The sequence below is a fragment of the Perna viridis genome, chromosome 3, assembly GCF_037379345.1.
Source record: "Perna viridis isolate PV_CMFRI_1.1 ecotype Kerala chromosome 3, ASM3737934v1, whole genome shotgun sequence".
Taxonomy (NCBI): Eukaryota; Metazoa; Mollusca; class Bivalvia; order Mytilida; family Mytilidae; genus Perna; species Perna viridis.
The window spans coordinates 12,004,717-12,020,226 of NC_142447.1; the positions used below are offsets into that span (position 1 = coordinate 12,004,717).

The 15,510-nt window shown below is 32.2% G+C and overlaps 1 protein-coding gene across 1 annotated transcript in view; it reads right to left on the minus strand.

The window, feature by feature from the left end:
• The window catches only part of LOC148621024 (retinal dehydrogenase 2-like), a 35,017-nt gene that overhangs the window by 16,731 nt on the left and 2,776 nt on the right, over positions 1-15,510 (minus strand). The window contains exons 2-6 of the mRNA XM_088575019.1: positions 15,372-15,476; positions 10,184-10,324; positions 4,496-4,622; positions 3,811-3,872; positions 3,018-3,146 (exon numbers count right to left, since the gene is read on the minus strand). Coding sequence (XP_088431145.1) covers positions 3,018-3,146; positions 3,811-3,872; positions 4,496-4,622; positions 10,184-10,324; positions 15,372-15,476 — 564 coding nt within the window. The remainder of the gene's footprint in view (positions 1-3,017; positions 3,147-3,810; positions 3,873-4,495; positions 4,623-10,183; positions 10,325-15,371; positions 15,477-15,510) is intronic.

Sequence of the window (15,510 nt, forward strand, 5' to 3'; positions counted from 1 at the left end):
AATATAGATTTGATTTTGCTTATCTTGTAGCAATAAAGCTGCAGTAACAATCGGACAACAGGACAGCTGGTAGTCTATTTGGGTTGATGTTTTCTATGAAATTTGGGAAAAAATAAGTTAATAAAATACAAAAAAAAAACCACCTACTGACTCATTTTTTTCTGACATGTAACAGGAAATTGATGTATAATTTTATTTGGCCTAACAACAACAGATCACATATCATTACCATATAAACATCTCCAAAATATTCATCAACTGTAATCGAGATAAAAAACCATAGTGTGGATTACAAATTATCTATCATGTCCTTATATTAACATATACTGCTACACAGAGGTTTTTTTCAGGATTTCAGTCACTTTTGCACCAGAAAATGAGGGCTATTTTAATGGTATATCTTTTAAAGTAGTAATTTTATCTGACATGAAGAAGATATTTCAGTATTGTCTGTTATTTACAGCACTGTGTAAAGACATTAAATAAATCTTAAATGTACTTTGCGTATGAATAAAGCACATTATTTATCATGCAAGCATGTTTTCCAGACAATCCAAATTGATTACCTGTGATTTAAATAAACAAGAGGCTCCCAGGAGCCTGAATTGCCCACCTGGTTGAATTTTGCCTTTCAAAGGCAATAAATTTAAAAAGAAGTTGTCCAACAATTTTGACCCAAGAAGTCTTTGGTAGGGCTTATTATAAGGATCATTTCAACAATTGAAAGTTTCTTTTAATCTATCATAGTTTTCAAGACATTGACTGAAAAATGTTTTGAAAAAGGTCATTTTTTCCTCTTTCAAGGGCAATAACTCTTACAAGGAGTCACCTGACAACTTGTATCCCTGAAGATTTTTGTAGTCCTAATAATAAGGATCATTGCAGCTATTGAAAGAATTTGGCTAAACCTAACGGTTTTGGAGATATATGCAAAAATCTGCTGTCTGACCCCTATGTTCTATTTTTAGTAATGGCAGCCATGTTTTTCAACGAATCAACAATCCCCACACCAGTTCTATGCAGGATACCCCAAGGAACATTCATAACAAGTTTGGTTCCAATTGGTCAAGTAGTGTCAGAGGAGAAGATTTTTGAAAGAAATAACATTAATAATAGCAAAAATCGTTGAAAAGGGGCAATAATTCCAACACAGCTTAACAGATTACAACCAAAATTTGACCAAAGATAGATCTCATCATGCTGAACACTTTTACCCTGCAATTCAGATAAACCTAACGGTTTTGGAGATATATGTGAAAAACTACTGCCTATGCAGGATACCCCAAGGAACATTTATACCAAGTTTGGTTCTAATCAGTCAAGTAGTTTCACAGGAGAAGAGTTTTGTATAATTGTTAATGATGACAACGGACGACGACGACGGACACCAAGTGATGGCAATAGCTCACATGGACTTTGGCCAGGTGAGCTAAAAAGAAAATCCCCAGCCTTTAAGAATCATCAATTATAGAAATTCTTTTACACTAGCTCTTATACTTAATCAGGGGCCATATATACATCCCTGACACAATTTTAAATATCTTTTAATATTGAAAAATGCTGTTTTCTGCATGGCCACCCTTTGTAGAAACACAAAAATACATCTAGCACAGTGTAGATATAAATATTTTCAAATATGTATTCCCTCACTTTAGCCACTTAAACCAATGAAAGGTTCCCAGTTCTTGATGTTTTTTTGTACTTTCAAAGATTTCAGGTAATGAAATGAGACTGGATTATTTTCATCATACTAGAAAGTGAGGAGATTTGAAAAATTACTGGCTACATATAGTGTAACATTTGAATTATACGTTTGATACTAATTAATTACAGATTACACAATGGATGTACAGTCTAAAACATGAAGTTATAAAAATATGACCATATTCAACAAGTTACAAATGTATGAAAATATTCATCAAATTATACATTATAAAAGGTGCACATCTTCAAAATGTATATACCAGCATTGTAGAGTTAAATTAATATTGGTTCGGTACTTTTAAAGTAGATATCCCTGTGTATTATGTTTGGAGTAATAAACAGCTACTAGAAATGATTTCATCTTTGGTAATGCAGAATACCCAACTCCCCAATTCAACAAATTCATCTTTTGATTTGGACTAAAGTCTAAAATAGGAGGTGCACAATGGGATTCCCATTATTATATACATATTATGTAATGAATATTCTGTGAAAGTTTCGTTAAGTTTTATTCAATAGTGTAGAAGTTATGTTTAAGATATGGGTACCCTTCTGTGTACTGGAAAGTTACTAAGGAAAGAGGGAAGTATACAGACACTAGGAAGGTCGGACATCCTCATCAATATATACCCCCAACTTTGAAAGTGGGAGTATAGAATAAAATAATTGGCAGGATGCAAATTGATACAACTGCAGAGTGTGAATCCTGATGAGTTTGGGCAATTAAAAACACGCTATTCAAGGTTGAAACAGTTCAGCAATTAAACATTTGACACAAAACAAAAATTTAATCAGAATTGAAGTCAATTCTTTTCGGGCTCTAATTCCTACATGGTTCAGGTCACAACCTACAAAATCAATCCTAGCCTTCCTTTACCTTGTGGTACAGTTTTAAAGAAATCCATTCACTTATTCTCAAGTGTGACACCAGAAAAATGCTTGTTTCTGGTCCCTTTTTATTCCTTAATTCCAATTCATTTCAAATCACAACCCTAAAATCAATCCTAGCTTTCCTAGCTGATTGCACACAATTCTAAAAGATTATTAATACTCCTAAATAAAAAATGTAAAAAAAGTGATGTATTTTCTTTTCTTCATTCTTAACCTTGTTAATCAAATTATGTTACTTTAAAATAATATAAGACGGTTGTATCCTGACATATTCAGCCACTGTCTTTAATTTTCAAAAGTATCAGGAACAGTTGTGCCAAAATTAATTTAATAAATAAAACAAAGACTAGCAAAGAAAGGATAATTTAAAACAACAATATCTCAAGACATTCTTGTAAAGATTTACAATTACAGAATCTCACCTCCTTCAGTAGAGAGCAACAGTAAAGGGCAGTGAGCGGTGTTTGTTCAGCAGGCTTGATGACCAACACATTTCCTGCAGCCAAAGCAGGAGCTACCTTCCACACAAACATTGGAACAGGGTAGTTCCACTACAAACAGAAATTTATACCACTATTATAAAACTGAATCATTTTTACCAGTAGTCAAAAGAGCAACCATTTGATTTTCATGGGGAAGCTAAGATCAAATTTTCAAATTTTCCTGCCTTTTTATTTTGAGAAAATTTAGGCCCTGCCTTTATTTTTTCTTCAGCGCTAAATGCCAAATTTTCTTTTTTAACATGAACGAAAAAATTCAGGCTACTTAATAGACCCTGCCTTCTTATTTCTTGAAAATTTCAATCCTAGCTTCCCCATAAAAATCAAATGGTAGTTCCCTAAATACATTTAAAAGCTGTGTAAAGAATATCTTGCAGTTCATTGATTAGTCAATACAAATGGAAAACCTACTTCTGACAATTTCATGAATCAATTTAATGCATTATTCACCATGATTTTGTAGTTTCATACAAGTAACTACCACTACTGCATTGCAAAAAGTTTTCCTGATTTTCGAGGAAATACCAACTCAGTTATGTAAAAAGTTCATTAATGCAAGTTTAAATTATTTCAATTGAAGTCTAGTTGCATTTTTCACAAAACTAACAACATCACAATAATTTTCTGAATTAAGTTTTGTAAATCTTTATAATCCGAGGTTTCATGAATCCAAAAATAACACATTTATAATCAGAGGCTATTGAACACTACCTACTGGAATGATCTGTCCACATATGCCAACTGGTTCATGTCGGGTAAAACAAAGGTAATCACCATCTAGAAATAAAGAGAAAAGATATGAACTACACACGTGTACCCATAAAACGAAAGAAATGAAACAAATAGTTATCAAACATATCTAATATTGCAAAAAATATCTGTTCAAATGAAGTGGAACAATAAAACAGCATATTCAAAATCAATCAGTGGTAGGACTAAGACACAAATTCAAACTACACTCTTTAATTTTGATTTAAACAGTATTTTCAACCTCATGTATGTATCCAAGGCTTCCTGATGTGGCACAATTTCTAAGAGGAAAATGCTTGTTTTGCTCCTTGATGGTTCAAGTCACTTCCCTAAAAAAACAACTCCACCCTTCATTTCTAAGAATGGCACCTTGTGTTACAATTTCAATGAGATCAAAAGACTTATGCTTCAGTTATTACCCGACACTAAATGTCTATGGACAATAATGCTGATGACAACAATGAAAGGGCCATACCATTATAAAACTACTAGTGTTTTCTTTTTTTTTGCTGTCAAATAAAAAGCCAATCTTATAGCTTCTAAGTAAACTTGATTCATATAACAGGTGAAAGGGGGGCTTAAAAACTACCAAAATACTGAAACCACTGTCAAAGCCTCAGACATTAATTCCATTCCTGTTGATTACTTACTGACTGGAATGGTTTTGCCATGTATTTTATCAGCCCAACCAGCATAATATTCCACCACATCAGCTGAGAAGAATGTTTCTCCAAAAGCCTGTTGGTATGGTTTACCATTGTCTAGAGTCTCTAAACTCTACAACAGATCAAAACTCACTGACTGTAGCAAAACTTAATACTAATGACAATAATGTCAGACTTTTAGTATATGTGTGGACTACAAGATTCATGTTCAAGATACAATTATTGTGTAGTAATTATTGTTTTAATTCATAAAACAGTCCATTTACTGAAAACTACTTTAAACAATGAAAAAAAATGCATAGAACAAAAATAGTGTTTTCAGTCACAGAAAACTCAGCACCTACTGATAAAGAAATCCACAGTTTAAGTAGCATATAAAACAGGATCTATATGTTTTTTATTTTAAAATTAAACCTGATGCAAAATGTGTATAAATATCATGTTCTTGTGGCTATTTCTTATGTTGCCTAACAATAGAATATTTGTTCATTATAAAAATCTAAAAAATAGTTATCCAGGAAAACATTACCTGTACCAAACATTTACGTGTATTAGGCGAGTACCGAACAAGGGATTTCGAGGTTTTTAATGCACCTATCTAACACATGGTTATATTACATATATTTGGAAAGGTCTTTAATCACACTTTCAGAATTGCTTGGTCGTAAAAATGGGAAGTGGTCACAATTTTTTAAAACTGCAAAAACAGCAAAAAATGAGTATTTCAAAATCATATAACATTTAAGTAAAAACGTCTTTTAAAAATAAACTATATCTTAAAATTATGTCAAAATTGCTTTTTAATCAATTTAAATCTTAGCTTTATTCATTTTTAAATTTACCTTCTAGAAATTCTTAAGAATTTAGGAAAAACTCATTATTTTGTAAAAAAAAAAATTTTGGGGGGTTTCCATATTAAACGACTGGCATTTTTTGTCTTGCCTAATAAACATAAAAAAACTTATGTTTTTGTCACAAGAACATATTTATTTATTTTTGTAAACCTAAGATTGTGGTTGATTTGCCCCTTTAATGCTCAAAATGCTGTTTTTTAAAACGCAAAAACACTGGAAAAGGTTTTAAAGCATTAACTTATAATCGAAGATACTTATTTATTATATGCAAAGAAAAGTTTTTTTTTATTTTTTGGTCCGTTCAAGTATCTGCCCCTACGTCGGTAACTGTGTCCTTGCGTCCACCTGTCTGTCCGCGCGTACGTTATAATGTCTCGGTTAAGACTGAAGAGTAATCAAGGGACCCAAAATTCTGGCAGAAAACAAAAGAATGTTATCCAGGGACAAAGACCAGACAAGGAAAACAGACAATCACAACAAAGAATGTAAGGTGTCGTTCACTTGTATGAGTCTTGTAATAACTTTTGAGATGCCTAATTTTGTTTGAAGGAATGTCATCAAATGGATCAAATTCAATAAGTAACATTCTATATACATCACCTTTCCTGCCTTAAAGCATTAATAAAAGTTGGGAATATTTTATCAGTTGATAAGTGGTTAGTTTCTGCTGTGTGACAGTTTGGCATATAATACAACGATAGCAATTTATTGACTTTGTATTCGTTTCAGATGCAGTGTATGCATTCAACGGGACTGAAACTCGATCATGATACACAAAGTCTTTTTAAGGAATATTTACACAATAAATAAAATGAGGCTGGAATAAACACGAAAAAGACAGCTCCATTGCTATTTATTTTAAAGGCTTGTAAAAATATCAAGTCGCATCATTGATCTTCAGTAAGTGAATAAATCGCTTAAATGTATTTGAAATAAGATTAAAAAAGACGTATGACTGTTCAAATAGGTTATTTTGATAAGAATTCTAAAGTAATATGTTTTTGAGCTGTTTTAAGGGGGTCAACAATAATGTGGTATTTGATTATTTATAGTTTAATATTGTTTTTATCAAGATTTTCTCCTTTTTATGACAATGTTTCATCTTTCTATTAAGAAAAGAAATAATTCAGCATCAAAAGTTTAAAAATATATTGAAATAAATCTCATTGTATAATTACAAGCTTTTCAACATATCTTTGACCTCGCAAGATTTTTAAACTAGAGGCTTAAGAGAGCCTAAATCGCTCACCTGGTTAACCATTTGCTTATTTGAAAAACTTGAGGAATGAGACAGGCTAAGTTAATATCAACTAAAATTATTCATAGCATTTTCATTACCTGAGCCAGAATTTTGATAAAGGCAACAATTTTTGATTTTTTTTCAAAAACCTATCTTATGACCCCTAAGTTCCATTTTTAGTATAGGCAGCCATATCTATTCACAGATTAAAAATCACAACAGTCATTTTGAGTACAATACACTAAAGAACTATTATGCTTATTTTCATTCAATGATCTTAAATGGTCTTAGAGAAGAAGATTTTCAAAGTTGTACATGTGAAAAAAAAAACAACAAAAAAACTGTTTCAGGGGTCATAACTCCTACATTAGTCAATGAATGGTTTTGAAAATTTTGGCATAGGTCCTTCTCATGATGCATAACAATTTAACCTCTGCCAGAAATTTGCTAAAGGCAATGGTTTTTGAGTTATTTGCAAAAAACTGCCATCTGACCCCTATGTTCTATTTTTAGTAATGGCGGCCATGTTTTTTCATGAATCAACAATCCCATTTGTCAATTTGTGTGGGATACCCTAAGGAACAAATGTGTCAACTTTCATTGATTTCTGTGCAATGGATTTTGAGATTTTCAAAGTTACACATGAAAAAATACAAAAAAACTGTTTCAGGGGCCATAATTCCTACATCAGCTGACCAATCGTTTTGAAAATTTTGGTGTAGGTCTGTCTCATGATGCTGAACAATTTACCCATGCCAGAAATTTGCTAAAGGCAACGGTTTTTGAGTTATTTGCAAAAAACTGCCATCTGACCCCTATGTTCTATTTTTAGTAACGGTGGCCATGTTTTTTCATGAATCAACAATGCAATGCAAACGGTCATTTGTGTGTGATACCCTAAGAAACTTAAATGCCAACTTTCATTGAATTCTGTGCAATGGATTTTGAGAAGATTTTCAAAGCTGCACATGCAAAAATACAAAAAACTGTTTCAGGGGCCGTAACACCTACATCAGTTGACCAATCATTTTGAAAATTTTGGCATAGGTCTGTCTCATGTTGCTGAACAAAATATCCATGCCAGAAATTTGATAAAGGCAATGGTTTTTGAGTTATTTGCAAAAAACTGCCATCTGACCCCTATGTTTTATTTTTAGTAATGGTGGCCATGCTTTTTCATGGATCAAAAATCCCAACAGTCATTTTGTGCAGAACACCCTAAGGAACAATCATGCAAAGTTTAAAATCTGTCAGTCCAGTAGTTTTAGAGGAGAAGATTTTTTTTTAAATTGTCCACGACAACGACAGATGCCAAGTGATGGCATAAGCTCAATTGGCCTTCAGCCAGGTGAGCTAAAGATGTGACCATGAGTCACTTTTAAGACCAATCAAATCTTGATCTATGAAGACTTTCCTTTCAATCCATACCAAAATTAGCCATGTGTTAGGTAGAAGCATTAAAAACCTTAACGGGAGGCTTTTTTTCCAAATTGGCACTCCCCTATATAGTACAAGTGATTACAAGAAACAGTATGCACAACAATGACATTATAGCAGTAAAAAATATCTGAAACCAGGATATGTGTATCACAAAGTAGAAATCATTCCAAGAAAACAACACTGAGAAAATAACATTGTTTTTTTTCTTATGTTAAGTTATTAATCATGCATATATGTACGTCATTATGCAAATGTAAAAGAAAGGGGAATCTGAGAAATGAATTTTTTGAGACCAATCCTCTGCATTATGAATTCATTCATTAACACGTACCAGTTTTTCTGAGAAAATCTGAACATAACACAAAACCACACAATAGAACACATTACCTTAAGATGTTAGGGGACTTCTTGACACATAAAGAAATGAACTTCTAGATGCCTTAAACTATTTATTGAAATATTTCATTAACATCAATTATTTTTTACATGTAAAAAGGACAAAAAATTGAAGATATATGATTTTTTACTTTCATAACATGAACAGACATAGACTGAAATGGTCAGGTTCTGTATACACTTGTCATGAGTATTCAACTGATCTTACTTTAATAGACATTTATATAAATTCTTTCTCAAAAATGCAAAAAATATACATGTAAACATAAATCTTAATGCAGTATCATTTGCATAGTTAATATAAAGCACCTTTCATGTTAATCATATGTATAAATCAGGATCAATAAAGCTAAATTTCAAGCTAAAAGGCAAATGACAGAGTTAAATAAGATACATTTTAGTATTTCAATAGTATTGCAATGTGAAACCGCAGGCCCGTACACAGGATATTTGAAAGGGGGTGCTAACTTAAAAGGGCAGGATTTGGGGGCAAAATATCCCCTTAATAGTTGAATCAAAACAACAAGTTTAATAGAGTTTGTTGGTTTTCAAAGGAAGGGGGGTGTGATCGCATCCCCTCAGTACTGGCCTGTACTATATATTTATGGCAAAGCAAGAGGTATAAAAAAATACCCTGGCCATGCTAGAAAGTCATGTCAATGCTAAAACATTAAACTTCAGTATAAATATTACTGGATGAACTGAATTTGAACAGAAAATTTTCTACATTTTGAAATTTCAATTTTAGAATGTTTTAATTTAACACTGACATATCAGCCTTACTGAAATAAATATGATTCAAGCTAAAACTCATTGACAGAAGGTACTAAGACTGTAAGACAAATGAAAAATGTTTCTCAAGTACAGGGATGTCCACTTCTATAACAACTGACTTCATACTTGTGATATAATTTGTAAATGAGACACATGTCACACAAATACAACTTATCAGGCTGAAGCTGCATACTAAATTTCATTTGAATCATTCCAATAAAGGTTTCCTAAGTTTCAGCTGAATAGCTGTCAAGTTGTGTTACTAAAATGAAAATTACACAACCCACCATGGAATCAAAATTAATTTAGATCATTCCCATGGAGGACCTCGAACTCTAAGTTAACCAACATATACAAATGAACACAGCAGTAAAAATTTTTGCAAGAAAAACAGATACTAAAATATTGCATAAACCTACAAAAGAGTACGCACTGGAAGGCAGTACTAAATAGAACTCATCCTAACAGTGTGAGTTCCATTGTAAACTGGTGTCTGTGTCCCATGAACACAAGTGGACACAAAAACCTTGACACTGTAATGGTAAATGGAACCCAAAATATAAAATTTTGATGATCTAATGGTCCTGAAACAGCTAAAGAGGCTAAAATAATGTCATTCAAATTTAATACTGCTATAAGCAACATTTCCACTCTATGGAACTTGTCCATCTGTTGATCATTACATATTTCTATTTCTTCAGAAATGCACCACAGTGTACTTAAAACAACTGCAACACATTGGCATGGATATATTTTCTCAATTTTGGATGTTTCTTTTGCCATTAAATATTCCATTTTTTTTGCAAACATGTATACTTCTTAATTCAAATATCCTTGATTGAGTACATTTGACACCTAGAAACATATAATTTTAAAAGACTGTAATTCTGCAAAATGTGAGAATGAAAAGTTTTGACTGCATTTCACAGAAGGAAGTAAAATAAAAATTCTTAGTTGTAAACAACTTACAGCTATGTACTGAGAATCTCTTTGTAACAAAGCAGCAAACTTCATCAAAAGTTTTCCTCTTTTGCTGGCATCCATTCGTCTCCAAGGTGAACCCAATTTAAAGGCTTCTTTTGCAGCAGCTACAGCTTTGTCAACATCAGCCTTAAAAAAAATTAAGATGAACATGGAAATTCTCTTTGTTCAAGAAACAATCCACATTCAAACTGGAATTAGGTTTATATGAAGAATATAAATCTTTCCTGACTTTAGGTAAGTTTGTAAGTCAGTGATATCCAAATGAAAATAACTATATAATGGAAAGAAATTCAAATAAAACAAATTTTCGGGAGATAATTTGTCTATACAAGCTACACCATTCGATGTCAGGACATGTGTCACACTGCAACTGTGATTTATAGTTGCTGAGGAAAATACGACATAAGAAATGTAAAGGATTGATATATAGAACTAAGTAACATAATTTCAATAAGAATTAGAGAATCAAAAGATCCTGATCAAATGCAAAACAACATATGGTGTTCTTGCAACATTCCAAGTTTCATGAAATTCAGTTCAGTTACAAGAAGTGGTGATGACAAGTTGATACATGATGAAATTTTGGTAAATTTCTAATTTCAAAGGGACATTACTTCCATATAAATTAGACAATCAAAATTTCCTTGAAATATGCACAACTACATATGGTGGTCTTGCTACATAGCAAATTTTAGGAATTTCTGTTGATCAGTTATAGAGGAGTTGCAATAACAAGCTGAAGTGTTACAGATGGATGGACAGACAGATGGACAGAATAACTCAACTCTTAGACCTGCTTCCACCTTTCGCAACACAGGTAAAAAAGATACTGTTTATGATATATGGTATAGGACTGATTCATAATTTGTCTTTTTGGCCCCTTAAGTGTCGATCTATGTGATTTCATCAAGGAAAAGTATAGCTATAATGACAAACTCATTTTCAATTCAAAATCATATTCAAAATATATATTAACAGCTACTTAAATGTGCTGATATAAAAAACATAATGGATCTATTTCTTGGCAATTCCAATCTCGCTATGAAAGTTTCATTTACATTGATGTAGGTTAACTGAAGTTTTAAGATGGCGAACTCGAAGGACAGAGCAAAAGCTGACTTCAACAATTTTGCTAAAAGTAGTTGATATAAATATGAACAGAATAAAATTTATCAACCTTTAACTTCATACAAACCTGCAAAATCATATGAAAACAGAATCTTACAAAACGTTACATGACAAACAAAGCATGTACGGCACAAACCATTACTGAACAATGCCTAGAAGCATTTACCAAAAGCAATTATAAATAATAGGTTTCTCACCTTTTTTTAGGCATGCTGAAATATTTTCCCTTACTACAGTTATAAATATTATTGGAAAGCTACTTTGTAAAGGAGAAATTGACAAAATTCTTTGATTTTTTTTCATTTTTCAGTGTCTTCCTAGGTTTCCCCAACAAAATATTTATACAACAAGAGGCTCCCAGGAGCCTGAATCGCTCACCTGATAAAATTTTTGCCTTTCAAGGGCAATAATTCTAACAAGAAGATGTCCGACAATTTTGAATCCATGAAGACTTTGGTAGGACTTATCATGAAGATCATTTCATCAATCGAAAGTTTCATTCTATCTATCATAGTTTTCAAGATATTGACTGAAAACTGCAAAAAAACATATTTTTTTGCCTTTCAGGGCAAAGGGCAATAACTCTTATATAGAATCTTCTGACAACTTCTATCTATCATAGTTTTCAAGACATAAGCTGAAAACTGTAAAAAAAAAAAAAAAGTCATTTTTCACCTCTCAAGGGCAATAACCCTAACATGGAGTCTTCTGACAACTGGAGACTTTTGTAAGCCTTATAATAAGGATATTTCGGCAATTGAATGACATTGGCCAAACCATACGGTTTTGGAGATATATGCAAAAATCTGCTGTCTGACCCCTATGTTCTATTTTTGGTAACAGTGGCCATGTTTTTTAACCGATCAAAAATCCAAACAGTCATTTTGTTAAGGATACCCTAAAAAAAAAAAATTACCGACAAAAAGGGCAATAACTCCATGGGTCAACAGATTTTCACCAAAATTTGACCACAGATATATCTCATCATGCTAAATACTTTTACCCAATGTCAGAATTTGGCTAAACCTAATGGTTTTGGAGATATATACAAAAAATCTGCTGTCTGATCCCTATGTTCTATTTTTAGTAATGGCAGCCATGTTTTTAAACTGATCAAAAATCCAAACAGTCCTTTTGTGCAAGATACTTTAAGGAATAATCATTATAAGTTTCATGCAAATCTATTCAGTAGTTTCATAGGAGAAGATGTTTGAAGAAATTGTTACCGACAACAAATGCAAAGTGATGGCAATAGCTCACAAGGCCTATGGCCAGGTGAGTTAAAAATAATCAGTCAGCACCTCATTAACAACATAACTGAGCTAATTGTAGTAGCAACCTATAGTATAAAATAGAGGGTTAAGGAGCTTTTTATAACCATGTATGGAGGGACAGCACATACACCCATTATTTTTGTGACTCTTTCAAGGCAGTTGAAATAAAAAAAACGCCATTATATGTAATTCAGGGAATAGAAACAGACAAATTTTAAAGTAAACGAAGCATGTAAAAATGCTGTACATCAAGTTTCATGGTTTTTTTTAACTTAGACAAATCAAATCTTGATATAACATCTATAGAACTGACAAAATCAATGATTGCATTCTCTATAACTGGTTATAAACAAATGGCTATAAATACTTGAATCCTTTAATTTCCATACAACTGAATATAAATGAGAAATGTCCATATTCTGAACAAAACATTATTGGAATTCATTTAATGCAACATTTGATTTTACCAAGATTCATGGGACAGAGACTTTAAATCCCTATCAAATCTAAAAGCTAACCATGTACAAGAAACTTCTATGGCACTGACAGACATTCAGTCACCAAGAAAAAACATTTCAGTACAGAGTTAATGGTGTAAAGCATCATAAATTGTAAAGCACGAGACAGTGTTAAACATATTTGCATACATAAGTATTAGAAATAACCTCAATGCCAATGGTGCACCCTTGAAAATAACTTGCTATGCAGGTTATTTAGTGTGGACCACATGATTGAGGTTATTTCTTGTTAGACCAAAAAATATAACAGTCATTCCTTAATTGCCAAAAAATATTACAGTAGTAAACAAGAGGCTCTAAGGAGCCTGAATCGCCTCATCTAGTAACATTTTGTCTTTCAATGGCAATAAATTTAACAAGAACTTGTTTAACAATTTTGACTCCAAAAGACTTTGGTAGGACTTATCAAAAGGACCATTACATGGCTTAACAGATTAAAATGAAAATTTGACCACAGATAGATCTCATCATGCTGAACACATTAATCCAATGTCAGAATTTGGCTAAACCTAATAGTTTTGGAGATATATGCAAAAAACTACTGTCTGACCCGTGTTCTATTTTTAGTAACAGCGACCATGTTTTTTTGATGAATAAAAAATCTAAACAATGCTTTTGTGCATGATACACCAAGGAACATTGATACCATGTTTGGTTTCAATTAATCAAGCAGTGTCTGAGGAGAAGATTTTTGAAAGAAATTACATTAATAAAGAGCTACGCTTAAAGCACTTGATATGCTTACTTCAATAGATATCAACAATTCACCAAAGTTTCATAAAAGTTGGTGAAAGTGTTATTGAGTTATTGATCCGAAAACATGAAAATACCCCTTTTTTAAGGAAAAAAATTCAAAACACTGAAATGAAAAATCTGAAATTTATAAAAATCGAAGGGATCTTACGTCAACAGATATGAACAATTCACCAAAGTTTCAGAATAAAATGTTAAGTTGACCACAGAAAGATCTCATCACGCTGAACACTTTTACTCATGTAAGAATTTGGCTAAACCTAACGGTTTGTGAAAATATATGTGGAAAAGTACAGTCTGACCCCTATGTTTTATTTTTAGTAATGGCGGCCATGTTTTTTGACGGATCAAAAATCTAAATACAACTTTTGTGCAAGATACCCTAAAGAACATCTGTGCAGAGTTTCATATAATTCCACTCAGTAGTTTCAGTGAAGAAGTTTTTTAAAAATCGTTAACGGAATACAATGACGATGCTGACAACAAACGACAGAGGCCAAGTGATGGCAAAAGCTCATGTGGCCTTCGGCCAGGTGAGCTAAAAACAAGTTCAGTCAAACCTGTTTTAGTGAACAACTGTACACAACAACAAAAAATGTCTTAAAAGGTTCTATTAAAAATAGTCCTATGTCGTGCATTCTTTTTTAATGAACCTGTAAATAAAGATCACCTGTCATATGTGACCATGATTTCGCTCTTTTTTGGAAGGTCACTTAAGACAGGTTTGACTGTATATAACTCATTTTAAAGATAGAGATGGATAAGAAATATGTTTACTAGGAGGATATTATACAAGTGCTGATAAAGAAATCATACTATTCTACCTTAATTATCATCCCCTTCAACAAACACACATACATGTACTTACTGTATATAACAACTTGTTAACATAACCTTGAATGTTTACCTTTGGAACAGATCATGTGGGAGATTATCTCCCATTGACACTGTCTCATGTGGGAGATTTTGTGTGGAAGCAATGTTTTTTTTTATGTAAAATTCAATTATTTATTATTTTCACAGAAAAATATTCATTTTAAACAAAAATCTCCCACAAATCTTACAATTCTATGTGGGAGATTCTAAATTTTTCATTGATTTTGTGGGACTCTCCCCTTAATTTAGGAGGGTTTACAGGTATGAAAATCTTTAATTTTGTTTAGGTCTAAACTGGCCTCTCCTTTTACTTTACTGTTGTCTATTGTGAAAAAGCTTCTTTCCTTAAGTAGCTCTTTCAAAAATGGGCAATTTAATTCTAATTGTACTTCTTTTTAAGTTTAAAAAGTAGCATACTAGTGAATACTAGTGAATAAATAAAAAATAGCAGAACTCTCAAACAATGTGATTTTAAGACCCTAACATAACCATGAACTTTAAACATTCCAAAAATCATTCATGGTATTTAAACATTATAGAAACAACAAAACACAACATATAAATGCAGAATCTTCTCTTAACATCTACCTGTACATCACAGATCTTCTCTCCTGTACATCTTACCTTGTCTCCTTCCTGTACATCACAGATCTTCTCTCCTGTGCATGGGTTAATAGTTGGGAAGACTTTACCACTCACAGAATTAACAAACTCATTGTTGATGAATATCTGAAAAGAAAATCATTATACAATAATTTGCACA